This window comes from Enoplosus armatus, chromosome 20, assembly GCF_043641665.1.
Source record: "Enoplosus armatus isolate fEnoArm2 chromosome 20, fEnoArm2.hap1, whole genome shotgun sequence".
NCBI classification, from domain to species: domain Eukaryota; kingdom Metazoa; phylum Chordata; class Actinopteri; order Centrarchiformes; family Enoplosidae; genus Enoplosus; species Enoplosus armatus.
Genome location: NC_092199.1, coordinates 8,344,201 through 8,370,767, shown reverse-complemented (window position 1 = coordinate 8,370,767; position 26,567 = coordinate 8,344,201). Strand labels below are relative to the sequence as shown.

Genomic DNA, 26,567 nt, shown 5'->3' with positions numbered 1-26,567 from the left:
CCAAACATAATGAGTTTATGGCCACTATCAGCTAAAGTTGGACAGTCTCCACAACCTTGAATTGTCCATGACCACTAATTAAAAACATTCATATTGTACGTAAATGAAGAGCACCCTCATCTTCATCTATTTGTGGGGGTGCTCAGTAAATACATTCCAGGGTATTAGTATGCTTTGAGTGAAGAGTAAATAACAGTTCACACACTCAACTCCAACCTAGAACAGTGCGTATTCACATAGAGACAATACCCTATACTTAATATGGTATTTCAAAAACCCCAGAAAAATGTTAATTCATTGCAAATGATGAACCGATCGTGGACGACCCTCAGATGCAGAGGCAACAAATAGCTCTGGGGTTTGGAACCAGGAAAAGAGGCTTATGGAAAACTTCTGATAGCATTCTTACAGGCAACTGAAACACATAGCCTGAGCTGTGTGTGGTAAAGTCATCCATTAGTCAAGTTATTCTCATGTTACACTAGTTTGCTTTGGCCTCATCTGAGGTATGTTCACAGTTTACGCACATCCAATTTTTGATTTTGATTTTGTTTCCACATTTCAATCAAACTATTTCTCCTCATTTACAAGTTTTTAAAAAGGTCCAATGTGCCAATTCATTAAATACAGCACTCAATGTTTGCGCCAATTGAAAGCTAAATTTCAAGTTATCTCGAGAAGGTCACTGATAACCACTTGTGAAACTGATACGTCGGGGGTAAAAGAAAATCAAGACATAAAAAATGGAATCAGAACCAACAGCTTTTTCATTCTATTCACCTCGGTGTACCTGGCATATAAACTGTTCCATATTTCAAGGTTGGCCGACTCTTTGGAAATGCATTAATTATCTCCCTGCGGGGACACTAGGAGGCTTTCCATCTAAAGGTTTTTATTAAAGGAAAAAGGCAGTCCAGCCATCGTACTTGACCGTGACTGTAACTCCAAACAATACCTCAACAGACAATCAGAAATTAGGAAGGGATATCCCTATGAGAGTTGCATAGTGATTCGATATCAGAAAACAGAGGCAAGATCAACTATTGCAATATCCGTAATGGAATAAATGAAGCTAGGAATGACTAAGAGACAGAAGAAAATCCTTTCATTATAATATCAAACCTTACTGAATAGGCCTCTTTTGAAGGTGAGTACTCAAGGTGAATCAAATTTTGACCGTATCACATTTTTCACATCTTGTAATAACTTGCATTATGTACTGTGACATAACATATTTACCAATCTCATAAAAAGACTAGGTAATTATACGTGTTTCAAAAGGAACACTGATGCTTGGAAATGAATGACATCTTCATGTTCATTGAGGAAATAGTATAGTATACAGCATATTATGATAAATCAACAATAGCTTCCTATTCAGCTAATGTTGGGGTTGATCTGACAAAATTAATCCTGCTACATTATACTAAAGAATTACCAAGTGACTCTCATGCCATCAACAAAACTGCCTTGACCATTACTGGCACCGATTCTCACACAATGTGAGAAAAATGTGAAGAATTCAACAATAAAACTTGATAAAGCTTGATATTTAATGACTGTCAATGAACCTCTATGAGAGCCAAGGATCCCTGAACACAGAGTCTATCACGTCACTTACTTAAACACAACTTAAGACACACCTAATGTCAGAAAGTTTAATTGGTAGAGGAGATGGAAGAGTTACAGTCCCACATGTTTATCATTTCAAAAAGACATTCCACTTTCCTATGAATCATTCAGATTTTTGTTTTGCTTCCTTAATTAACTTTCAGAGCATGACTGGGCAGAGACAAACTAAAGTTGGAAGGCAGACTACTATAAAGGCACTTCATACTAAATGGGCTTTTACTACAAGGACATTTTTGGTAACATTATTTTCATTCTCTATTACAAAGCATAAAGGATGAGGTCAGTCATAGTGGAAGGATTTATCATAGCAAGTCCACTAATACATCAGAAAGGCAAAGTAATTGGTAAATGTGCCCAATATTGTCCTTGTCATGTACCTTAAGTAGAGGTAAATTCTTAGAGCAATACCGCCATCTGCTGCAAAAAGAGATCAACAACCACACCAGAGAGCGCAAGAGGGAGGCTTACTGATGCCTCAAAGTAAAAGTAACACACTCTGTTATCTGTGAAACACAATTAAGTGACATTACCAGGATTAACTTAAAGAAGCATTCAAGATAGAATGCTCTAATCTACATGCTTGTAACCAATTTGGAGTAATGTTGTGAATTTAGAGACGCACCTTTTATATTTGTGACCAACATTAATTGTGAAAAATCAACTAATGTTGAGCTGGAAGGTTGGACACAGCTGTTTCTGTTTTACCAATGATATCATGATGTTAAAAATCAGGTCAGGACACACTGTTAACTGTAGGTTCACTAAAATCTGCGTTAGACTAAAAATATTTCCTATTTACTAAACATATTCAAGCACAGAAAAGGGCAAAGAAAGGAAGGGCTTTGATATTAAAAATATGTACTGACAACACAGAAGACACCACCGTGAGCTTCAAGGACTGACAAAATCACCTCTAAATCTCTGAGCCGATGTTGCTTTATGACAGCTTATGGCTGACATCTCATCATGCTCATGTCAGAGGCATCACACATTTACAATTAGCATGGTATATAATTTGAGTCACAGCCGCAAAAATGGATTGTGTTTTGTGAGACACAGCAGACGTCTGCAGACCCCCACCTTCCCTACTGGGACGGACCAAACACGGCGCTTTGAAGATGGTGGCTCTGTTTACCCGATAGATTTCATTAAATTAAGCTTACGTTAGGCCTCTTCTTTGCCTGATCAAAGTCACTGCTAAGAGCCATGCCACCCTGCTTCCCCTGACTTGAACAAGCCAACTCCATCAAATAGGATTTTCATTGTCCTTTTTAATTTTCTTCACACTCTGACTTACTCTTTTTTTTTTGGGGGGGGGGGGGGGGGGGGTCATGCTGGCTTCCCCTTTAGCTGCTGCAATGCCCGTTTGCCGCGACCCAGCACCTTTAAGACCCCCACTGTCCCCTCTATTATCGCAATGAAGCTGTCAGCCAAGCCAACAAAGCTACATCTCATATATACACCTGTGGGATGCCCGTTTGATAAGTTGTCTTCCAGGATGAAATGGCTGGGTTACTGAGGTCGACTCAGGCCCTGTCTGGAAAGGAGCAGGAATGAGGTCTCAAGCTGGCACACCGGTGGTAGGAAGACTTCAAACCACGGGTGAATGGGAGGATGAGAGAGCAGGTTAAGGGGGGAGACACCCGTGGGAGGCCAGTAGGGGGTGGGGTTGGGTAGTGAGGGAGTGGAAAGGCCTTGATATCCACGGAAAGCACAACAAAGCCGGAGCTTTTTACATTAAAAAGAAAGGAGATTGCCTTTTTTCCACTAGACGCCTTTCGAGCAGTGTGTCATGTCCTCCCTAGGCCTGCAGGAAGCGAGAGGCTGAGCTCGGCTATAGCATTTGGCACATCTGAGGCACGTCTGAGGGGGCTGAAGTTCTTGCCTTCTGAACACTTGCATCAGATTTACAGGAGACCCGGTACACTAGATGTTACTGTGTGAGGTGGGTGATCCTGGTTTAAATGTACACTGATCTGACCACGCCACACACAGAGGTGTGAAAATGAAAATGACTCACTCAAACTGGGAGTCACAGTTACAAGCAGGCTAATATTCTTCTATTCTTTATCCACTAGGACTATCCTACTGCTACATTCTGCTTTGCATTTCAGCATTGTAGGCCTTAACACATACTTCAGTATGCAGTGATATGGAAGTAAGAATTCAGATGTAATCATGTTCAGTTCAGTTACTGTGCATGCAAGATTTGGTTTTATAAAGTGGACGGAGGAATGCTAACTTTTTCCACTTTTTTCCCCAACATATGCCCCCAAAACCTACATTAAAAAAGCAAGCAATGAAAATTAGCACCAATATCAGCCACAGCAGGTGTTAAATGCTTGATGATTAAGCACGGTAAGTGTGGGGAGAAGAAAAGTTAAAGATTAATCGTCAGCCAATTAAATGCCCATGGCGAGGAAAGTAAACTGTCTTGGCACGGAGAGCTCCTCTGTGATCTCAGTAAGCACATCTCTGTGGTATGCTCGCAGATCACTAGCACATGATATCTCCATCCAAATGGGTTGTTTATGCATGTTTACTTGTTTGTTCTGCATTTGGAATAGTGATGGATTGGGGGAAAAATGTTGTTATCTGTATTGAACTGAATGAATTGAATTAAAAAAGCATTTTGTGGTGAATATTAGACATTAAGCTATCTTATTAAGATAACAATAAGGGTGAAATATAAGCAGGCTTTAATTCAGATTAATTTAGTTTGCCAGTGGTAGGTAGGAGAATGGGCTATGGTAGTATGGGACACAAAATGTTAAGATACAGATGAGTTGTATGTCATAATTCACAGCATTAGTTGATTTAATCAACACAACATTTATAAGATTACAATATATCTCTCATATTTTCATCATTTCATTTTGTAACAAACACAAAAACATGTGACACACATCTGAAAATCCTTTCCTTTAAGCGTTAGCTACCCAACAATAAGTGCTCTATCGAAGTAAAGATAAAGTTCACGTTAGAGGAAAGCTACACCTTCAATTCATTTTAAGGTTTTGAGAAAGATTTGTTGATTACCTTCCCTTAAGGTAGCAAACCTTAATTGGAACGATGTTGACGACAAGGTTAAATGTCACCTGGCACCTCACAAGGTGCCTTTTGTCAGCCTTTTGTCAATTAATAAGTCCTTAAACGTCCAATTCTGTGTTTATTTTTCCAACCCATTCTGAGGTTGTGGATTTATTTCACATCGCATTTGATTTGTGGAAGGAACTCGCTTGCTCTTGAGCTCAAGGTCAGTTGCATTTACACTACGGGTTTATTATCGTGTTGTGAGCACCAGCACAGCGAAAACAATAACAGACAACAGAAAAAATATCATAAGATATCATTAAAGATACATATTTTTGCCAGGTAAACATTTGAATACAAACAGAGAATTAAAGATACTTTTACAACTTAGGGTAATAATAAAAGCTATGAAGGTGTGAAATAAAACAAGCAAGCAATGGAATTACATTAAATAATTGCTCATTTCAATTATATTATTGATTGAATTGAAATACCTTGAGCAATATTGGGAGCCAACAAAGTGGATTAAAGCAAGGGAACCACAAGACTGGACTGTTCATTAAGCTTTGATAGAGGCTAGAGATCAAGTCAAGACATACAGTGATTTATGAATTACTAAACAAGGCCAGATTCTGCAGCAACAACACAAACACACACAACCTGTTCTCAATAGACATCACTTGGAAGTTGAAATACGAACTCTGAATTAACCTCGGTGGATGCACCACTGAGCTTCAGCGTAGGACTGTTTGTGTGTGTGTGTGTGTGTGTGTGTGTGTGTGTGTGTGTGTGTGTCAGAGATAGTCTGTGTGTTAGAGAAAGAGAGTTTGGTTGAGGGGGCAAGCAATGGATGTGCGTATAAACCACAAAGGATTTGAGAAGGTGACAACTTATAACTACAGTATGTCATAGAGGATTCACTAAATGTTAATGATGCACATTATATTTGTAATATTTGAATAACCATAAACAAAGAGTTAGAAAGGTGTTTAAGTACTTACAAAGTCTTTCTCAAGCTTCTCTATCTCCTGCTTGTAGCTCTTCAGTCTGCTGTTGTACATGGCTCGGCTCTGGATGGGGATCTCCCGAGCCTCCAGATCCATCTGCTCCAGCTAAAACCCGCAGTTAATCCAGTCAATTTAACACACATATCAAATATTTTTCCTAGCTAACACTTTAAGATAAACAACTAAAATTTGGAATCTGAAATATTACATTGACAGGTTTAGCGTTCATTCTGATCCAAATTTATGTCATAATGTTAAGGTTGCAACCTGGTGAAATGTGTATTTTTAATTATAATCACTTTTACACCACTCTTGAACAGATGCTAAAAAATCTAGGCCTCCCTATCCTCTAATGATCATATTTCTTACCATCTACGCCAATCTGTCTGAAAGTCTGAAAAAAGGTTATTTATCTATGACAAAAAAACTCAAGATAGAAATTGTGACAACTTTCTGAAATGAGAAACTTCAGCGGCATTAACTTTAATATGTTCCAATGTTGATTGTAAAAAGAAAAAGCCTTCCGCTCACGTCACTCAGCTGTGATAAAAGCTGCGACAGAGGAAGGCTGTTCTGTAAATAAATACACAATCAAATATGAGGGCCCCTTCATTGCAGCGACAAACACAGGCCCAACAATGTCACAGTGAATGAAGTAAAAGTACATTTGATGCATGGCTAGACAGGTCTCTGTGTGGTGGATTTGGAGGAAACTAATCACTGTGACATAACAAGACAACTGCGACAACAATTTGTCTCTGTCAGGTGACTTTGCTCGTTTTTAAACAGCAACATGAAGACTCCCACCTCAAGATAATGGCTTGAAATGTGTCATAGGGGTGTCACTTAAAAGCAGATTACTGGAAAGTAATCATGTGAGGAGGAAGCCTCCTTTCCGCCATGTGAAGTGTGTGTTCGTGTCTACATGTCATGTCACCACCAGGATAATACAGGTGCCGTTGTCTGGTGCCAGTGAAAATTGTCCCCTCCCTCTTTGCACAAATTCATTATTTAGGAAATGGGAAGAGGAGAAAATTACTGATCAAAGACATACCAACTCTCTGACTTCTTCAAGCTGTTTGTCGACATTTAGAACCAGCTGTGTCTTCTCCTCTGAAAGGGAAAAAAACAGCAACATATTGATCAGCCGACAGAGGAACAGCGCTTCATGACAACAACCTAACTCCCCCGCAACGGGGGAAGAGAGGGGGAGAGAGAAAGAAAGAGACTGGGAGAAAACAACACACGAGGACACATTTGAAGATATATTTACACATTCTCTCTACACGACGAGCCAACATTTGATGTCTCTTAGTTATTGGCGTCTATGAGGCCTTTGTTGGTTTCTGTTGAGGAGCAGTGAGACACCTCGTGCCAACTCAAAGGGAAAGGAGGTGTCAGCTTTGCTCACTTGCCAGAAGTAAGAGTCCCACTCAGAATGACTAACGCGCCGTTCTGCACCTCACCCCGTGGCTGCTCTTCCACATTACCGATTGAAACTCATTACGACTTGCGAGAGTTCCACAGAAGCATGTAAACTACCATACATCCCATCGTTATTCAAGGCAGCAACATTACCACTTGATTTCTGTACATATAAGAACTGGCCTTTGTTCTGAAATTAGCTCTTTGCCATAGAAGTGAACCATGTGAAATGTAGAGGTCTGGTCTGGTAGTTTAGCAATCAAGCATCATTAACACAATATATTCTAATGGAGATAAAAAAAGGAGAGAAGATTGACTAAGACTTTGAATAAATGACGAAATGTGTCTGAATACCTACATTTTGTAGCCACAGATTAATAATCAAATCATTGTTAAAGCCGTACATGAAGAAAAAAAACAAAAACAAATGTGCAAATGTTTGAATTTGCTTGCCTTTCTCTGAATCATATTCTTGTGAATTGAAATTGTTTATGTTTTTTGATTGCTGGTCTGAGAAAATAAGCTATTTTAAGTCAGTTTGAGTTCTGGTAACATGTGACATTATTTTTATATTTCTAAGATGATTAATCAAACAAATTACTGTATATTAAAAATGATTAATAGCAGCCCTAGTACAGAGTTTACAGTCTTAAACTACTGTTTAGTTGTTATAATCCAAAATCCACTCACCAAGGAATGAGATATTGCATTAACGGATGGGCACTTTTCACAGCAGACATTTTGACTATATAATAATTCTATACAATGTATACTGCACACCAATCAGCATAGTAAACAGATTTAGCAGTTTATATACAAAAAAAATCAACATAATTTATCATTTGATTCTAACAGGAAATGATTCAATAAGAGTAACACCATCAATCAAACTGCGACATTGGACTTTGAGCAGCTCCTACATTTCCTATGCTCATTGCATTGTGGGAGAATAGTGTCCATCGACAGCAGACTCCAAAAAATAGTGGTTTAAGTATACTTCATTGTGTCACTTTTCCAGTGTGTATACATACTGAAAACCTGCTTAGGCCTATTATGTAGTATGGGTTTGGGACATGCAATGTGTAACAGTGAAAGAATATGTACAATACCGAGACCCTCAAACTAAAGCGGCTAAGTGGAATTCAGACATAAGTTATTTTATTATTTACATGTGTGCTTTTCTTACTGTGACATGTCAAAATGTCTGTAGTAAAATATTATTATACTAAATGAAAAACAGAAATCAGCCTTAATGCACAAATAGTATAAATGAAGGCCTCCATTTCTCCTCTAAGCCGTATAAAAATCTTAGAAGATAATATACAACAAGAAGTGAATACTGTCTGCCAAAACAAAACAATGAAATTTCAGCAGATTCAGATAATGATGATCAGCAGAAAAAGGAACTACAGAAAGCACTTAACATCTTTGAAAAGACAGCCAATCTTAGTAAATCAGTTTTGGCATCTTTTTGAGAAGACTGTGAATATCAGCATGTCAAAAAAAAGATGATCCAAGACAAATCGCAGTTTTCTCTCTCAAAAAAAGTAATTCAGAAAATCTTAACCGTGATCAATTCAAATATTTCTCTTCTCTCATTTCAGATATAAATAATAATTTATTTGAAAATATTTTTAATGAAATAAATTAAGAATCACAAGTAGGAGCTTCATCCTGATAACTAAAAAACAGCATTTTAAATAATTGAAATGCAAAGTTTCAAAAACCTCCAAGTTCCAAGGCAAATCACAAGGCTATCAGTTGTGGGATTGCAATAGCGTAAAAAAAAGAAGCTAAGCCAAGGTCTTCATTGCTCTGGCACCATGGGTCAACATTACCTTTTGCCAGTCCTCAAATTCATTTTTAAAACCTGTGTCCAACCTCACAACCTACACAGTAAACAGCCAGAGGCGATTCACTGAAAGGTGAGATGGTGCTTTCTTGCTCAAACTCAGGCCCGGGCTGGAAGGCTGTGAAATATGTATGGATATTTACCACAACTACAACCTGCTGACGTACAGATGAGGAGGTTTGTACACAATAGCAAGGCAAGTGGAGCTTGGCAAGAGCTTTTTTTACTTGAAAAAATGTTCCGTATTTGAGTTGAAATGATTGACAATCTCTTGCCATAAAGACTCAAAAAGGTGAAAAAGATGTTATTCATGTTTCATGGAACAAGGCCTAACATTTCATTGTATTCTTATTCAAATATTCCTTGAACCTTAGGTTTTGGGGGATGGTAACAAATAAATGTGAAAACACATTCTCTTGATTGTTACATGAATGAAGACAGTCAAGGACATTTTTTCCACACGCCCTGGCCATTATCAGCAATTGTGCACATGTGAAATAAAGAGATACAACAACAGCTATAACAAAAGGCCTTTGTCTGTAGCTATATTAATATATTAGATAGAGGGCTGTCAAACCACGGGCAAAATTCAGCCACTTCAGGAAGAAGAGCCAGAGGGACTTAAGACAGGAAAGAAGAAAAACCTTAATGAGAGCGAAGGGAATTGAAATTCAACTGTAAACTATTCTGTTGGTGGCAGAAGACATTGAACAACTATTTATGGTTGTAATGTGTTTCCTGGCTTTGTACATATTCATATGGGCTTACTCTGACACAGTCAACAGATGGCGAGCGGAAGCAATGTGGAATTACACTGTGGAATGGGCTGCCATGAATCTTCAAAGATGCCAATTCCAAACCAGAAATATTCAGTCAGGCAAGGTTTTGTGAGAGGCAGTGCCCTTTGAAAAACCAATGAGAAAGTCTGAGTCCAGAGAAGGAGATAAATGTTCCAAGTAGCAGTTGGAAGCAGTTTTTAGCAGTCAAAACTGAAAACAAACTACTAGCAGTAGTCAACTAATAGTGGACAATACAACTTAGCCAGCACCACTGCATTTACAGTAGTTAATTTTATAATATTTATACTTGTATATATTTATCATATCTTTTTTTGCTTTGTGCAGTTGTTGTTGATCCAAAAACATGCAATATATATGTATTACATGCTGAAAAATACCAGTTGAATTTAAAAACAGGCGCAGAACAGCTCTCTTTCTGTTCTTATTTTTACATATTTAGAAAAATGCAAACTCGATGACTTACCACCACTTCCAACTGTGATTAGTATTCACTGGCATGTAGTGACTCAAATTCATGAGGTAGTATGTGCATTTCACAAACCTGTGCTTGATCTGTGTGAAGGTCTTCACACTCACGAGAACAAATAGGCTACTGTGAACAACTGCGTGATACTGTCACAGTGATGGCTCAATGATGATGTCTGTTTTTAACAGCTCTATAGATGTAGCAGGAAAACGAGTCACATGTTTGAATGTGAGAATATAATGTCTGAGTAAATATATGCCATGACAGCATGCTGAATGAACAATCTAATCAAAAATAAAGTTTCAGAATAATAGGAACAACATTTTGAAAAGATAACAGGCTAGGTAAATCACACACTTTGTTGTGTTACTACATTACAATCAACTATATATGTATATAAATATATATATAAAGGAATACACATATGGATGGACCAGAAATTATGCTAAAGAGGGAAACAATTCTCAGCCCTAAAGCCTTTTTGCTTTGTGACAGATTGAAGCTTGTGATACTAGGCTCCTACCTGTGAGTATAGCAGCACCACATGAACATATGATCTATCATCTTTACCCTATATACAAAAAGCTGTGCCTGCTGCCACCAATCGTTAAATCTGCTTAAAATTTCAGACATGGCCATTTATCATTAACACACTGAGCCACACAGTGTGTGCTTTGGTCAAAACGTGTTCCCACAAATATACATTTACTATTTGACAAAAAAAGGAATTCTGAGTGAGACTCAACACCTGTCATCAGGTTGCAGGCTCAAATCAGACTGATCATCTCTGCTGCATGGCATCCCCATTCTCTCCCTTATTAATAGTCTTAATCCACGCTATATGGACTAAACAAAAAGTTGTTAATGAAAGTTACTATACAAGATATTGGTTGCTTTGGTGATGAACGTGTATCCATCCAATCAAGCAAATAATGTGCAACCTGAAACATTTGTGAATTGCCTATTCCTAACAGCCACTAGGAAAAATATCTTACAGTGTAAACATGCTGTTTATGAGCCTTAGCAAAGTATTCTGACATGATCTACATCATGCCACACCAGGCCAATGTGGGTACACAACCTAAATTGGTTGTATGAGTGTAATCTATGTGGAGAATACAAGAGAAGAAAACCCCAATTCAAAATCCAACAAAACAGAGTATTAGTGTGAAACAACAAATATTGATTTGACTGCATGGGTACTCCCATTTGAACACTTGAATGGTCATTTGGCTGACAAAAAATGTTCGATAATGTAATTTATACATCCATCTTTCTATCTATTTTCTATACAGACTTTTCAGTCATAGTGTTGTAACCTATTCCAGCATCTATTGGTGCAGAAGGCAAGTAACACACAAACAAACTCATCCACACATAAGTCCAACATCCAAACCCAGGTCTGACATCTTGTTGTAAGATGACAGCGCTGACTATGCTATGTTTGATAATGTTGTCATAGAAATCACTTTACTTTTAGTGCACAAGACACAGAAAGCTGCTGTGTTGTCATGGTGATAACAAAACTCAGTTTCCCAGCAATATCCATTCATGAAAAAATCTCTTTGTTTTCATCATCAAAAGTCTATAGAATGAAGCTGTGTTGGGTGTACCACAGCAAATCAATGTGATACCGGTTAAAGTTCACTTCCTATCTATTCATTTCTATGATTTCAAATAATATTTACCAACCACAATAAAAGTGAAGGCTTCTGTTCTCCTCTTAACACTACTATTATTAGAGGTAGTAGCCATAAGATAAGGCATAAGATGTCATTATTTGCCACTAAGCTCAGTGTTACAGATTTTCACACTAGCTAAATCCATTAAAGACAAACCAAGCTATTGAGCCAGCAAGTAACACGTGATAAATGCTTTTACATAAAAGTCAAGAACACACTCGAGCTGTGCTTCACAATTTAGTGCGATAAATCTTTTAACGGAAGATAATATGTCAAATTGATGAAATAACAACAAGTGCCGTAGGCTACACCTGCTGCCGTTAGCTAGCCTTCTCAACTGAGAAATGCCAGCTAACTAGTAACTAGCTAGCTTCAGCTCAGCGATTCCAGCAAATAAATTTAACACTTACCTCCACTTAGTTTGGGAATTCTGCCAATTTTGTTAGTTACTTCTGCTGTAATGGTTCCAAAGTCCTGCTCGTACGCTTCAAAGTCTGAAGACATTTTGACGTTTACGTTTAATACAGGTGGCTTTCTAGTTGACAGTTAGCTCAGAATAATAAAAACAAGGCTCGAATGGAGTCCCTTCCTTGAGTCGCAGTATAATGTGCTCGGCAAGGAACTGGATTTTGATTATTTTACCGACACTTTCCGAAAATGGTTCAGCCAGTGGATAGAATCAGATATCAGCCGCATTTATTTTTCCCTAAGAGTAATATATATATATATATGTCTATATATGTATATTGCAGCTCTGTAATGGTTGAGTTATACATTTCTAAGATTTAAGCTTGTCCACAAGGGGTTGAGGGTAATAGTTTCGGAGACACCATGAGGAAGGTTCCTCTCTGTACACAGAAGAAATTGAAGAAAACAACCAAGGAAGTGGCCAGGTTGGTATTTTTTAAAGTGACAGTTTTTTTCTCCTTTCATAAAAACTCTGCATATACATGCACCAGTGAGCATTCGCTATATCTTTAGGATGCAAAATTATCCGTGTTTCCTTTAAGCTGCTTGTGGCAGTGGTCCAGCCTGATAGGTTAACGTTAGTATTGTCAAGCTGGCGAGCAAGCAAGCTAGCTAACTAGCTAGCTAACTGCTGTAACGTTAGCCCCGGTGCTAAACCGAATTAAATATTTTGCCAAAGATATTACTTCATCATATGGGATCGGTTTATTTTTTGTGGTCTCAGTTATCTGGCTTGCGAATACGGTGGACAATGCGTACGCTTGAATAAAATGTTGGAATGCAATGTTTTTCTTGGTGTGAATTACCTAGCTTAGTAACATAAGCTAATTAGTTAGCTAGGTCGCTGTTGAGAAAATGCTATGGCTTTGCAGCCAGTGAGTCACTTGTCTCTCAATACAGTACTATCCACTGGGGGTTTTTTTTTCACGTTTAGTCGGCTTGCTTTAAAGCTATTAGCTAATAAGCTAGCTACTTGTTAACATTAGTTGTTTCTGAAAGTTCCTAATCGACACTATTGCAATTTGGCAGTTATGATGAAGGTGTGAAAGCTAAAAAAAAATCATAAAAAGGAAAGAAATATTGCAATAGAAATACCGTATACATTTGAATATTATGTTGTTCACATCATTTCTATCATTGAGGTTAGACTAAATATTGGAAACATCGTAATACAATTCAACAGCACCACCAAACCTCCAAAATGACCACGATGTTAAATCAACACCTCTGCAAAACAGTCCCAACAAAAACTGAACATTATGACATTATAAGGTACTTATTACAGGGCTGTTATATTTAACTGCATTGTTTTTTGGTAGGTGTGGTTTATAAACTGGCTACTGAGTGTATCTAGACAACACATCAGATGTAGTTGGTGTTTATATTATGCACACACAGAGGCTCAAGTTCAACCAGGTTTATCTTTCAAACGTCTGGATTTATTGATATTTAGAAAAAGAGAAAACAGATATAACTACAGTTGTGAGATATTTGACACAAATTAACAACTTGAAAAACGACCTTGGCACTGTATTTCACAGTTAAACGCTTATGTTCTGGTTATGATGTTTTAAAATGTTTCTCTCTCTCTCTCTCTCGCTCTCTCTTAGATGGGGGATTTGAGTCTGTCACAAGGATAGTGTGCACCGAAGATTGGCAAGAGAGGATGCTGCTCTTTGCCAGGGCAAGGAACAATGGGACACAGAGAGACCCAGTGACCCAAGACCAGGCCAGTTGCTGGGTACTAAGAAGACGAGAAAAAATATGTGCATCATCTGCACCGCCGACTTTGCAAGATAGCAGAGGAAAAAAGTAACACATTGAAGCTTGGTCTATACATTTCAGGAACTCAACAGCCAAAATATTAGTACTAACCTTGTGGCGAAAAGATGAACTTCCTGTCAACCATTGTGACATTTGAAAACCTCCATGAGGTTCGGAGATTGTGCCACTGGGGTCCAGTCATTGCCCTGTCTGTCATTGCTATATGCTCCACCATGGCAATTCTGGACTCCATTATCTGGTACTGGCCGCTAAACACTACAGGAGGCAGCATTAACTTCATCATGCTCATCAACTGGACTGTACTCATCCTTTACAACTACTTCAATGCTATGTTTGTTGGACCTGGATACATCCCTCTTGGCTGGAAACCAGTAAGGATCCTCAATTAGGATAAAAGCTTATGACATTTGTCACAGCGACTGTGACTGCAAAATGATCACATTAAGATCTAGAGTGAAACCATTTAATCATAGGAAAGATGTTACATCAGACATTTGACTTATTTGTTTGTCCCAAAACAGGAGAATCAACAGGAAACCCAGTACCTACAGTACTGCAGAGTCTGTCAAGGGTACAAGGCCCCCAGATCCCACCATTGTCGCAAGTGCAACAGGTAGCTACATTTATTACTTAAGTAACAGTAGGTTTTCTCTCACCTTGTGACCTAAAGAAAATAAAAGAGCACAGAGACGGAGCTACTACAGCTAAGTCCCTGATCTGTTTCCAGCACGCACAACTATAGCTGGTTTGTTTGTGTACGTGGCTTGTCCATGTTATTTCCGCCCACGCAGTGCTGTAAGTTTCTCTGTGCAGCTTATAAAGTGCTGCACAGAGATCTTACAGCATCTATTTATGTGGTGTTAAACAGATTAACATCATATGCCTGTGATGTCATGCGGTGTGACTTGCTGATGAACTTGTGACTCTATGTCCTCCCAAACAACCAGTCAATTCCCCCAGCACTCCTCTCCTCCTCTGCCTCCCCCAGGTGTGTGATGAAGATGGACCACCACTGCCCCTGGATCAACAACTGCTGCGGCCACCTGAACCATGCCTACTTCACCAGCTTCCTGCTGCTGGCTCCACTGGGCTGCTCACACGCTGCCATCATCTTCATTATGACCATGTACACGCAGCTGTATGAGAGGGTCAGTAGTCTCCTTACCCCACTACACCATGCAGAGTTGCCTCATCCATTTTATCATTTGATACTGATGTTACCACACTGATGTCAAGCTGTTTTCTTTTTCCTCACTGCAGATATCATTTGGCTGGAGCACTGTGAAGATCGACATGAGTGCTGTGCGTCAATTCCAGCCCCTCATGCCCTTTAGTGTGCCCGCCTTTGCTGCCACACTCTTTGCCTTAGGCTTAGCACTGGGCACCACTATTGCCGTTGGCATGCTTTTCGTCATACAGGTAAGTTTTTCATTGGGGTTTACAATTTACACAAGCTGTTGGTTATGGAATGTGATGTTGAACATTTAGCATTAACCTTGCAAAGCCAGACTAATTGTGAGTTTTCACTGGAAAACGAAAGTAGTTGGAAAAACCTGTTGAAAATCTGACCAATCAGCACATTATGACAGGAATTTGGACTATGATGTGAGGATGATGGTAACTTGCTGCCTTTCAAAGTACATACCTCATTAACAAATATTCAAATCCGGTGTATCAGGATCACCATCATTCTCCAAATGTACGGCTTATTCCCATTCATTCTGATTTACTTGCAAACACTGTAAGAGAAGAAATTGTAATTTGAAAAAGGGGGCTGGCTTTACGGGCCATTTAAATATCTGAAATTCCAATAAACATACACAGTGCATATTCAGGAGAAATCAGTGATATGATAAATGATCAAATTATTTATTAAAGAAAATATAAGTTTGCTCTGATAATAAAACAGTCTGTTCTTTTCAGATGAAAGTCATCCTTCGAAATAAGACCTCAATCGAGTCCTGGATCGAGGAAAAGGTCAGGATGTCTCTTTGATTTCCAATGACTTTGTTTTGTGAGGACATTTTGTGATGTTAGTGTAATTTTAAGATGGATGTATTTTTCATCATTTGATCTATAAACAATAATCCAGGATGTCAAAGTGCTTTTTTATTCGCACAATGTTGAAGGATTTATAATTAACAACTTGTTTTCAACATTTGGTCATTTTTTCAATTAAAAACGTCACTTTTAAAACGAATGCACACAAGTTCCGGGATCATCTGTCAGTACAATATAGTACTTTGATGACAGAAACTTGACACCACCCCACCTACAGATCCCATTGACACACATACACACAAAACTACTCCTTGTGTCTTTTCCATGCAGGCCAAAGACAGAATACAGCACTACCAAACAGGGGAGGAGTTCACCTTCCCGTATGACCTCGGCAGCCGCTGGCTGAACTTCAAGCAAGTCTTCACGTGGTCAGGGACGCCCAAGGGTGATGGCCTTGAATGGCCAGTCCATCCCAAGTGTCACCAGCACACCTTAACTGTAGGTTCAGTTTGTTTGTTGGGTTGGGTAATGCGTGCAATGCTGGGGGGGGGGGTTGTCTGTTACTGCTCTTATGTGCACTGTGAAATGTGTTATATGTTAAATGATCAATAATCTTTAATTTGTAGAATATATAAAAGCAGTTTAGGCAATAGTTATTGTAAGTTAAGTCCTCCTTGATACATTTCCTGTTAAACAGTGAGATAAAAGTTAAATTGTCGAACAATAGTGACATCAATTTTTTTGTTCCTCTTAAAACAGATTGAGCAACTGAAGCAGAAAGCTGATAAACGAGTGAGAAGTGTAAGTACCTGCCAAATCCATATTGTGACACACACGAGTATGTTTTAGGCTGAACTGGCCAGGATGTGTATGACTTCTGAAATATCATAACATCTCGTCATTGCATTGCAGCTTAGTGTGTATCATCTTAACAGTGCTGATGTGCATACTGGCAGGGTCCAGTGTTAAGGATTTTCTTTCCTCCACTGTCCAGGAAACTTCTGTTTACCCTTCATTAGTCTCACATAGCCAGACCTATCTCCACACTTAGGAGAAAGGTCTGGCTCAACCCATTATCATTTTGGGATAGGGGAAAAACTACTCTGGCTTTTTTGCATTTTGTTACACCAATCGCAATCGTCTTAATGCATTAAGACTAAGGACCATGACTTTATAAACACATACCAGTATCTTGTCTGAATTTAGGTTGTGGTCAGAGCAGTAGAATAACCAAATATGTTGTGTGCCTCGGCCAGCAGGTCCAGTACCGGGCAGTGGAGGACTATAATGGAGCTTGCTGCCCTCTGAGCAAAGGTCTCCGAACCTTTTTCAGAACCCCCTGCACCGAAGAGCCCAGGATCCCCCTCAAAAAGGGGGACACCATCCTGGCCACTCGTGGCACCAAGTGAGTTCATTCAGGCCGGACAAAAACAACAATCATGATTGTTTGTCTAGAAGTCTGGATGGTTAGGAGTCTGCTTAAGGATTTATTTTGAATCTATGAGTAATGGACCAAAACTTCATTGTTTTTGTCCATGTGAATTCTCCTAATTGTTTGTTTTCTCTCTTTAGATGGTGGATGTATGGAGACAAAGCTTTGAACGAGGAGCAAATGAGAGGTGATGCTTTTGCTGTGGTTTGAAATAAGTTTTTAAATTCAACATTCAACATTCAACAAATGTGTAACAGTGTCCTTTCTTTCTGTTTGGCTTTCAGCGGGAGAGCGTGTACGGGGATGGTTTCCAAGGCGATGTGTGGAGAAGTGCCATTATGACACAGCTGCCAGTGAAAGCACCAGCGATAAGAAAGTAAATTAATATATTAACAGGCTTTATGTAGTGCAGGGGAGTTAAACTGAACGAAAGGTGTCTGTCCCGTGTTCATAAACGTACACCCACTGAAGATGTCATGCCTGATGCTGCAGGCTCACCATCAAGAATTTCATACTTTGATTAAAATTTCTCACACATTTCGATACCAACTTGAATTTTTTAAAGGTAGGATAGTTCTCTAAGTCTTACTGAGCACCTTGCTGTCAAATCATGTCCTGAAGAGGATGACAGAGTTCAGTTCAGAGGAGATGGGTTCAGTTTGACTCCTCTGACCAAAAGCGAAACCCAGCAAGAGTCTTAATTTCCAAGAATTGTCACCAGGCTTTAATGTGACTGCATTGTGATTACATGACTTTTTACTTGAATATGTTGTTTTTACTTGTGTTGATGTCCTTTTTTTGCTAATTATGCAATGCCTCTGCCCAGCTAACCCCGGGGCTTCGTCATGCAACTCTTTCTACAGTATGGAGATAACACATAATTTCTTTTTATTATTTTTGTAAAAACAAATTTTTGGCCTCAAAGTATACATTGAAAATTAAAAAACCTTCTGCAAGAGTCGTTGTTTGCCTCTGGCTTTGTGATTTGTATAAACTCTCTTTTGGTGTAGTGCAGTATACTTACATTTTCAGGTTTACACTGATTGGCAGTTGGATATTACCTCAGCACTGCACTATTTAGAAATTACTTTTGTCTTGGGACAAAACTGGCTTCCATTATTTCTTAGATAAGTAGGATGTGGGTGGGAGAAAGTACTGTACCAGGTACAAGTTATATAATATGTAGGAATAGTCAAAATTGTTCTTAAGTTAAGTCTAAACTCCTTACACACATTCACATTGTGGTTTTAGTCTACCAGTGCCAGATTATCTCTTTTTATTTTTAGTTTTGGACTAAATATAAGGCACGTGTACAAAAAAATCTCTCTAAAAACAAGTGAGTGTCTATTTTAACTACAGAAAATTGCATACATCATGGATCAGTTATCAGATGAACATCCACATATCTGGATATTACAGAATTCATAACTTCCAGGTTTACTCACCTGACAAACTTCCTCCCCCTACCTGACCTGGCAGTTACGTAACTACGTATCCCATACTTACATACTTCACAGCTTTTTTCCCCCAACCAATCAGGGTTCACGTAAAATATCACGTGACTATCCAACCCAGTTCATGTGTGAGTGACTTCCACTAGTGGGTGCTCAGCATTCTTATAATAAATCCATGGTGCTCGGCTATTTGGACTGGATCAGACAGTACCTCGTTGAAGACTATCAGGAAAACTATCCAGTAGATATGTAGGCAGGTCGACTCATATGCTGCACCACTCGTCCGGTCTTCACGTCGCTTTAGATTTGGTCAACACAGGTAAACTCATGCTAAACTGCAAGGTTGCCTATCTGTCAGACTATCAGCTCTGTACTATGGGCCGCACCAAATGTTTGTAACAAAATCATTTTACAGTCTGCTCCGTTATTGTAGGAACTTAAGTAACATCATCAACGTTTCTTCGGGGGTTACCGTTTTGATCCTGCAGCGGGGTTTTTTGATTGTATTTTTCTCACAGGCAATGTGATGATGTAGTACTACAGCTAGCTAGCTACGACTTTGAGTTATGGATAAGAGCTCTTATAATGCACCCATGCTTTGAGCGCATAGATAAGTTAATCTCAGCTCTATCTGTCAACTGTTGGTGTAAAAAACTACTTTATATTTTACGGCTGTCAAACATCGTTGTGCTGTTGCCCTCTGGACAGCAGCTAGTTTGCTAGCTAGCAAGAAGTCACAGTGGCTAAACATTGATCTACTTTCACCTCAAATCACTTGTTACATGCTCATTCGTGCTCAAAGCACATGTTATTTGATACTATGGTCAGATTTAGTGTCTGTCCAGTCAGGTTCCTTGTTTGCAGGATGAGGAATTTGCCAACACTTTAAATTACTAAATTGCCTTGTGACTCTACTGCTGAATTTCATGGGATTTAAGGGACATTTTTGAAGTTACTATAGAAATTACAAATACCACTCGTGAATGGCAACAAACACAATGTCAATGTTAAAACACTGGAAAGTCACTGTGTAATGAATGAGTTGCAACACCAGCAGAAGGGAAGGTTTTTAAACAAGGGTGCTATTGTCAAAGGGAGTAGATCAGGCCATCCTCGCAACCCATTACATCAGGTTAACATAACCCATAGAGACACTGCAAGAATGTTAATATTAATAATATTATCTCTAATTTAGACACTCTGACTACTCCCTAATTTAGACAGTGGAGCTTATCAGTAAATACAAATAATGAACAGCATGCTAACAGCCCTGTCAGTAGAGTGTGTATATATAATAAACATGATTAGTAACATGATTAGTTATCAGTTACAGATACAATGAACAGTGTGTAACTATTAAAATGTTTTAAAATCTTTCAAGTCTTGTAGCTGCTTTTCTGTGCGTCTTCTCTGGCATGTCATGTCCGGGGTCGGCCTCTTAATGGTTTGGTCTATGTTTTGTTTTCAAAAAATAAAAACTAAACAGTTTTAACATCACAGCCTCAACTGCTACTTTCTTTGACTTATCTTTCACTTTCCACCCCTTCCAGTGTTTACCAACCTCCCCCTGCAGTGACTCCTCGGATACTGTGACGGCTGTGATTCCCTATGATATCAGCCAGTAACATGTCCATGTTCAGCACGGGCATCCTTGTGCTGACGTCTCCTCTCCACACCCTCCCCTTGCGCATCGCTCCAGTGCTCAGCTCAGCCGCTCAGCTTGTAGAGCGCACACTGTACGTCCACCTCCACCCCGGGCTGAACCTGGGGAGTGGGAGTCAGCCTCGACCAGTTTTCATTCCACCAGTAGTGGACCTGTCTACGCTCATTTCCCGGCTTTACAGCAATGCAGCTGATGTATGCGGGCACCTGGATGTTCGTGTTTTGCTGACCAATGTTCGCGCTCAGTCAGCTGCCTGCAGCGGGACCGCGATCCCAAACTGCCCCTTCCCCACGCCACAATCTCTGTCTCACTCCCCGGACGTGGTGCTAACGGACTTTCCTCTGCAGGACCCTGGTCAGTCCCATCAGGTTACGCAGTGTCTACAGAGGTACACGGGCCACTGCTACGTCTGTAGCCCCAGTCTGCCCTCGGTGCTGCTTCACCCACAGCTAATGAAGCTGCAGGAGAAACAGGAGGGGCTGAAAGAGCCTGAAGAAAAGGCAGAACCGTTGGAGACCTACAGTGACGTGGTGGTAGGAGGGACGTTTGACCGGCTCCACGGGGCCCACAAGACGCTGCTCAACATCTCATGCCTGCTAGCCAATAGGAGGTTCCTTATTGGTGTCTGTGACCAAGAAATGCTGAAAAGTGAGTAATTAATTTTCAGTGTGTCCGTGTAAGAATGTTTCTGAGGCTGATGTGTCATGTTTTCCTGACATCCTTTTGCCTACCGGCTTTAGGAAAAGTGCTAAAAGAGCTGGTCGAGCCCTACACTCTGCGGGTACAGAGACTACAGGAGTTCCTGCAAGACATCAAACCCTCACTGCAGGTGGAGATCGTGCCCCTTGAAGACCCCTTTGGAGTGTCCGTGGTTGACCCCTTGCTGCAGTGCATTGTGGTTAGCGAGGAGACTAGAAAGGGAGGCGAGGCTGTCAACAAGAAACGCGCAGAGAATGTAAGTTAGGAAATTGATGATGCGTCTTTCGCAGATCATGGTGGAGATCTCTCCTTACCTTCAGTAGTAATGTCACATGATCCATAGAAGAAACACTGGACTGGGACACAATTCCATACTTCTACCAATTCTGAGATTGGTTTGAATACAGATCATAACGATTAACATATCAAATGATATGCCACAGATGGTCCTTTAACATATGCTTATGTCAATACCATGTCACCCTAGTGTCGTTTTTTTCCTCTACATGTTGCTTTCTACACAGCACATTTTATTACATAACTATTCTTAACTCATCTCTCAAGCTAGGTTCTTTTCTCCAGAGTCACTCAGCCTCACTTTTAAGGATTGCTGGTTGTGCATTGCTTTTAGAAATAATTTTATTGTGGCTTGTTGAAAGGAATTACAGTCTGAGGAAGGCACAGAAAACAGTTGTCGTGCACATTTTAATCCTGGGACAGCAGAGGGACTTGTTGCTCCAGATATAGGTGACCCCTAGCCTGGGTACACTTTGGCACATGTCTGATGTTTTGTGTTCTCTGCTTCTTAAATCAGGGCCTTCCAGCTCTCATCCTCCATGAGATCCAGTTGCTTAAAGATGCTCACCACACTGAGACAGAAGAGGAGAAGATCAGCTCATCCAGTCTACGGTCTCGTCTGCTGGGCACCCTCCTTACCCCGCCTAAAGTACATCATATCTAAAAATGTTTACATGTTGATAACAGATTTTCAATGCAGGATAAAGAATACTAATAGTGGTGTTGTGGCAGCACTGATAACAGGAAACCACAAGAAAACAAAGGAAAAGTATAATTGCAATAAAACATTTACATTACAGTCCAGTTCATTTCTGCTTAATGAAATTTCTTTTCAAATGTTAAAGAAGCTCTGCACAGCCTCCAGTCACAAAAAAAGTAAATGTCAAATTGCATTTGATTTTTATTCACTCACTGAAGCAAAACATTTAACTCTGGCTGTTTAACTCCGACTGTTTTACTTGCAGCGTTTGAGTGTTGTAACAAGGTCAAACATGCAGATCTGTCTTTGGAAACTTTAATGTTTAACTGTTGTTACAGGAGCTGTCTTCTTCAGGTAAAAAATGACAGCTTTTCTTTCCAGCGTATGCCAAAGTACAATGTGTTTTTTTTTTTGTGTTAAGCAACAAATCACCTACTTTATGAAAAGAGGTAGAATTACAGAGTTATGTGTGATGGGAGTAGACAGATCAGTTCATTAAGTTGACAGATTTAAGGTGAGGGTGATCTGATCTGATGCTCTCGTGTTTAGTGCTGCTGTTATTCTTCAATATGAAATCCTTATATCTCCTGTTTCTTCTGCACTAGGACACGTCCCATCTCCCTCCCCTTCCATATGTGATTGGCCTGACGGGAGGCAGCGGCAGCGGAAAGAGCTCCATCGCCAGGCAGCTGGAGGCTCTGGGTGCCGCCCGGATTGATTGCGACAAGCTGGGCCACGAGGTGTACAAGCCCGGCACAGCAGCCTATCACAGAGTGCTTGAAGAATTTGGGTCAGGTGAGGAAACATTCTGTAATTATTGGCTATGGTTAGAGATGAGTCATCCATCTCTGTGTGATATCTCACACACAGTCGGTCTACTTTGCAGTTGCTTTTTTAAGTATTTAAACACTTCAGTGATTGACATAATTAGCGCACTGTAGTAAGTAAAGGTCAGAGTTGTGATGTCGCTGATTTGATTTTGATGACAGGATGACTTCTGGCTTAAAAATGTTTTGATTGGCCCAGTGACAGACGAATGGAGCACTATAGTATGAGGTTAAATTTTAACATTTTGAAAGGCCATGAGTCCTTCATCACTCCTCTTAAAACCAATCCATCTTGTCACTGTTTTAAAGTCCCATAATTATTTTTCCTCTACAGTGTTTACATATACTTCATGATCAAAAATGTTCTATTTTCTACAGTCTATCCTTCATTAAAGATAAAGACTAGTGTCCGTGAACGTTTGAAAAACTTCATCTCACCACACTGCAGTGCAGTTTCTGACTTTGCTTTGAGGACACATTTTGATTGTGAGACATTACCCCGCTGGACCTGATGTAGGTGGGAAAATTAAATAAGAGAAAGGTTTTAGTGATAAGAAACCTGCTGCACAAGTCCAGCTCTAGAAAATTTGCTCTAAATGTCCTCTGGGTTGTGCTATAATTAGATGACAAAAATATGAAGTTGTAATATCTCGTCACTTTTAGATCTCATGAATGAAGATAAAACCATCAACAGACGTGCATTAGGAAGGAAGGTTTTTGGAAAACAGGTAATATGACAAGTATAGATCATTTCAGCTCATTACGGCATGTCAGACTACACCACTGTGTGTGTGTGGACACTTTACCAAAGATGCTGTCTTTCACGCAGGAGCGGTTAAAAGCCCTAACAGACATTGTATGGCCTGAGATTGCACTTCTGGTGAAGAACAGAATCAGCAAAGCCAGAGAGGAAGGTATTGTATGGACTTGTGTTTTCTTCTTGTGTTGAAGTGAAATTGTTTTTATGTTCATACAAGGAAATGTATTTTTCTCATTCTAAACCATTTACAATATGCCACATGTTTCAGTAATTTGTGGGAAAATTGTAATTTATTTCGGTATTCAATTGTTTGACTTTGTGATTACTGAAAATGTGATTCAGAAAACAGCGTGAGGATTAACAGTTTTAATACAGTATATCCCAAAGTCTAAGACAGAGTCTAACTCTTTTCCTTTCCTAACCCTTTTCCTCTAGTTAGGCTTGTGTACTAATCTTATTGACTTATAAATAGATAATAAAGAAACTGCCCTCGTTTTGTATTGGAAGAGATTTCCCCAGTGTTCATCTGATCCTTTGCTCTTTGCAGGTAAACAGGTTTGTGTGGTGGATGCAGCGGTTCTTCTGGAGGCCGGGTGGACAGACATGGTCCACGAGGTCTGGGTCACAGTCATCCCTGAGGAGGAGGTAATATGTTTGTACCTGCAGACATGGAGTCACATCTGCTTGAGTGGATATCACCATGCGTTGCTGTCTGCCATAGTTTGTTTATTGGGATACTTCCACTAGGGGGTGCCAAATTTGGAAATTTTAAAATACTACACACATTGGCTTTAACAAAATAAACACCAGAAAGACTCGCCCTGTTAACCTAACCCATCTTGTATCCCCTCTCAGGCAGTGTCAAGGATAACAGAGCGAGATGGTTTGAACACAGAAGATGCCCAGCGGCGGCTGCAGAGCCAGTGGTCCAACGCCAAACAAATAGAGCACGCCAACGTAGTGCTCAGCACGCTGTGGGAGACAGAGGTCACTCGGAAACAGGTCAGACACTCATCATGTCGTCAGTATAGGGTCTGCACATCTGCATTACATGAAAGAATTTGACTCTGTAATATAAGAAAACTGTATTTTTGTTTGTTGTATTTTACATTGTATTTTTATTTTAAAAGGTACTGAAAGCGTGGAATCTTCTTCAGAAGAGAATCCAACAGTAGGAACATGTGTGGGTCACTTCATCATCTCATGCACGCAGAACGAGTATGTGTCAGGCCCAGGGACATGTGCGCACAAATGACTGATCCACATAAGGAAACGCTGCCTTAGAAAGAAGTGAGGATGGTCACTGTGTCATTGCAGCAAAAACCCAACAATCTCCCTCACTTCTTTGACCAAGACCCAGTGCCTGATTGACTTTCTACAGGTTTTTAAACTCTAGTTTTATTTTAAGATGAGGAAAAAGAGAACTTTATAAATGATCCCTGACAAAATAATTTTGGAATCTGCAAGATAGAATTCATGTTTGGGATTAAGAAAGTGTTATCTTATCCCAAGAATTGTAGGTCTGTTTTCATCCAAAGATTTTTGTTTTCCGAATGGCATGCTTTTAAACGGATACTGTTGTTTAAATGACATGCCCAACATTCAGCAATCTTAGATAATTTCACGACCAAACCTCTCAGCAAAGTCTAATGTCAACTTACTGTCCTCTTTCCGTGTCTCCTAAGTATAATGAATAAGAATGTAGCTCAGAAAAGCAACTAACTGTAAGGGAAAGGTGAGATCCCATTTTGAAAGATTGTATGAGTGCCACTGTTCAAATCATAGTATTAAATGTCCTGTTTATCTCAACGGTTTCAGGGTTTTAACAAATTCACTAATAGGGAAGAATTACCAAACAAAGTACAATGTATTGTAGAAATATGTGCAATAGAGTAGGATATTTTGTAATATTATCAGTGTAGTCACATTGAATGAGGGTAAATGGATACACTGGGCACTGAAAAGGATTAATAAATTAACTAATACATGAAAATACAGAAACATGAAAAAGATCTTTATATCTTTGAAAAGTTTATCTATAAATAAAAAGAAATCTGTTGAGAAATGTTGAATTGCACTCCAATGAACCATGACATAAAACACATGACACCATGTATTTTATAGGTGGTACAAGAGCAAGTTGTCACTCTTCACAAGCTCACCTGAACAGTCAAGTCTCTGCAAGTACCTGAAAAAGCCAAAAAGGGACAGCAGAGTGGAACCTGAAGTCATGTGTTTAGCTTGTGGTGAATTTCATGTTGTCAGATCCCACAATATAATTATAAACCAATGTTTACATAAGAATGAAATACTGCTTCATTGCTTCAGCCATACCTTCAATATTACCAGGATTGTACAATGAAGTGTAATTTGGTTTTACAGTTTTGAAATTTCAAATTCTTTGATTTAATCGTCTCACATGTCATCTGGAAGCTCCATGGAATGCTTTAATAACATTAAATGAAATGTTCTCAACCCATGTGTGATCTCTGCTTTTTCCTCATTCATTTTAAAAGGCATGGGCTTCAAATTCATTTGATGGTAAAGTTTGTTACAAGCCTTTTTATGTTCTGTTCTTTCATAA

The 26,567-nt window shown here is 39.4% G+C and overlaps 3 protein-coding genes across 5 annotated transcripts in view; 2 read left to right on the top strand and 1 right to left on the bottom strand.

Moving 5' to 3' along the window:
• The window catches only part of vti1a (vesicle transport through interaction with t-SNAREs 1A), a 113,867-nt gene extending 101,433 nt beyond the window's left edge, over positions 1–12,434 (bottom strand). For both annotated transcript variants that reach the window (XM_070927049.1, XM_070927050.1), the window contains exons 1-3: positions 12,308–12,434; positions 6,727–6,785; positions 5,667–5,777 (exon numbers count right to left, since the gene is read on the bottom strand). In XM_070927049.1, the coding sequence (XP_070783150.1) occupies positions 5,667–5,777; positions 6,727–6,785; positions 12,308–12,401 (264 nt within the window). In that variant the 5' untranslated portion in view covers positions 12,402–12,434. The remainder of the gene's footprint in view (positions 1–5,666; positions 5,778–6,726; positions 6,786–12,307) is intronic.
• A 333-nt stretch (positions 12,435–12,767) lies between these two features.
• Positions 12,768–18,544, top strand: zdhhc6 (zinc finger DHHC-type palmitoyltransferase 6). Of its 2 annotated transcripts, none has more exons than XM_070927063.1 (11): positions 12,768–12,790; positions 13,976–14,521; positions 14,672–14,763; positions 15,139–15,298; positions 15,411–15,569; positions 16,074–16,127; positions 16,482–16,649; positions 16,911–16,952; positions 17,411–17,556; positions 17,724–17,770; positions 17,868–18,544. In XM_070927063.1, the coding sequence occupies exons 2-11, from the start codon at positions 14,255–14,257 to the stop codon at positions 17,966–17,968; spliced, it is 1,236 nt and encodes a 411-aa protein (XP_070783164.1). In that variant the 5' UTR covers positions 12,768–12,790; positions 13,976–14,254; the 3' UTR covers positions 17,969–18,544. The 2 variants fall into 2 exon arrangements, with proteins under 2 accessions (XP_070783164.1, XP_070783163.1); XM_070927062.1 differs by having other exon boundaries at positions 17,408–17,556.
• Positions 18,545–19,218: 674 nt separating this feature from the next.
• coasy (CoA synthase) lies at positions 19,219–26,444 on the top strand. The gene is made up of 11 exons (XM_070926937.1): positions 19,219–19,356; positions 20,588–21,348; positions 21,441–21,655; positions 22,214–22,345; positions 23,002–23,191; positions 23,887–23,951; positions 24,053–24,137; positions 24,531–24,628; positions 24,839–24,985; positions 25,114–25,201; positions 26,108–26,444. The coding sequence occupies exons 2-10, from the start codon at positions 20,646–20,648 to the stop codon at positions 25,156–25,158; spliced, it is 1,680 nt and encodes a 559-aa protein (XP_070783038.1). The 5' UTR covers positions 19,219–19,356; positions 20,588–20,645; the 3' UTR covers positions 25,159–25,201; positions 26,108–26,444.
• Positions 26,445–26,567: the final 123 nt, after the last annotated feature.

What these genes read in the sequence shown, in the direction of transcription:
- zdhhc6 (XM_070927062.1), top strand. Translation starts at nt 14,255, where the DNA reads ATGAACTTCCTGTCAACCATTGTGACATTTGAAAACCTCCATGAGGTT. An exon ending in TCCCTCTTGGCTGGAAACCA is followed by an intron (nt 14,522 to 14,671) that starts GTAAGGATCCTC and finishes GTCCCAAAACAG; the next exon opens with GAGAATCAACAGGAAACCCA. An exon ending in CTGGCCACTCGTGGCACCAA is followed by an intron (nt 17,557 to 17,723) that starts GTGAGTTCATTC and finishes TTCTCTCTTTAG; the next exon opens with ATGGTGGATGTATGGAGACA.
- coasy (XM_070926937.1), top strand. Translation starts at nt 20,646, where the DNA reads ATGATATCAGCCAGTAACATGTCCATGTTCAGCACGGGCATCCTTGTG. An exon ending in GCTTGAAGAATTTGGGTCAG is followed by an intron (nt 23,192 to 23,886) that starts GTGAGGAAACAT and finishes CGTCACTTTTAG; the next exon opens with ATCTCATGAATGAAGATAAA. An exon ending in CAGTCATCCCTGAGGAGGAG is followed by an intron (nt 24,629 to 24,838) that starts GTAATATGTTTG and finishes ATCCCCTCTCAG; the next exon opens with GCAGTGTCAAGGATAACAGA.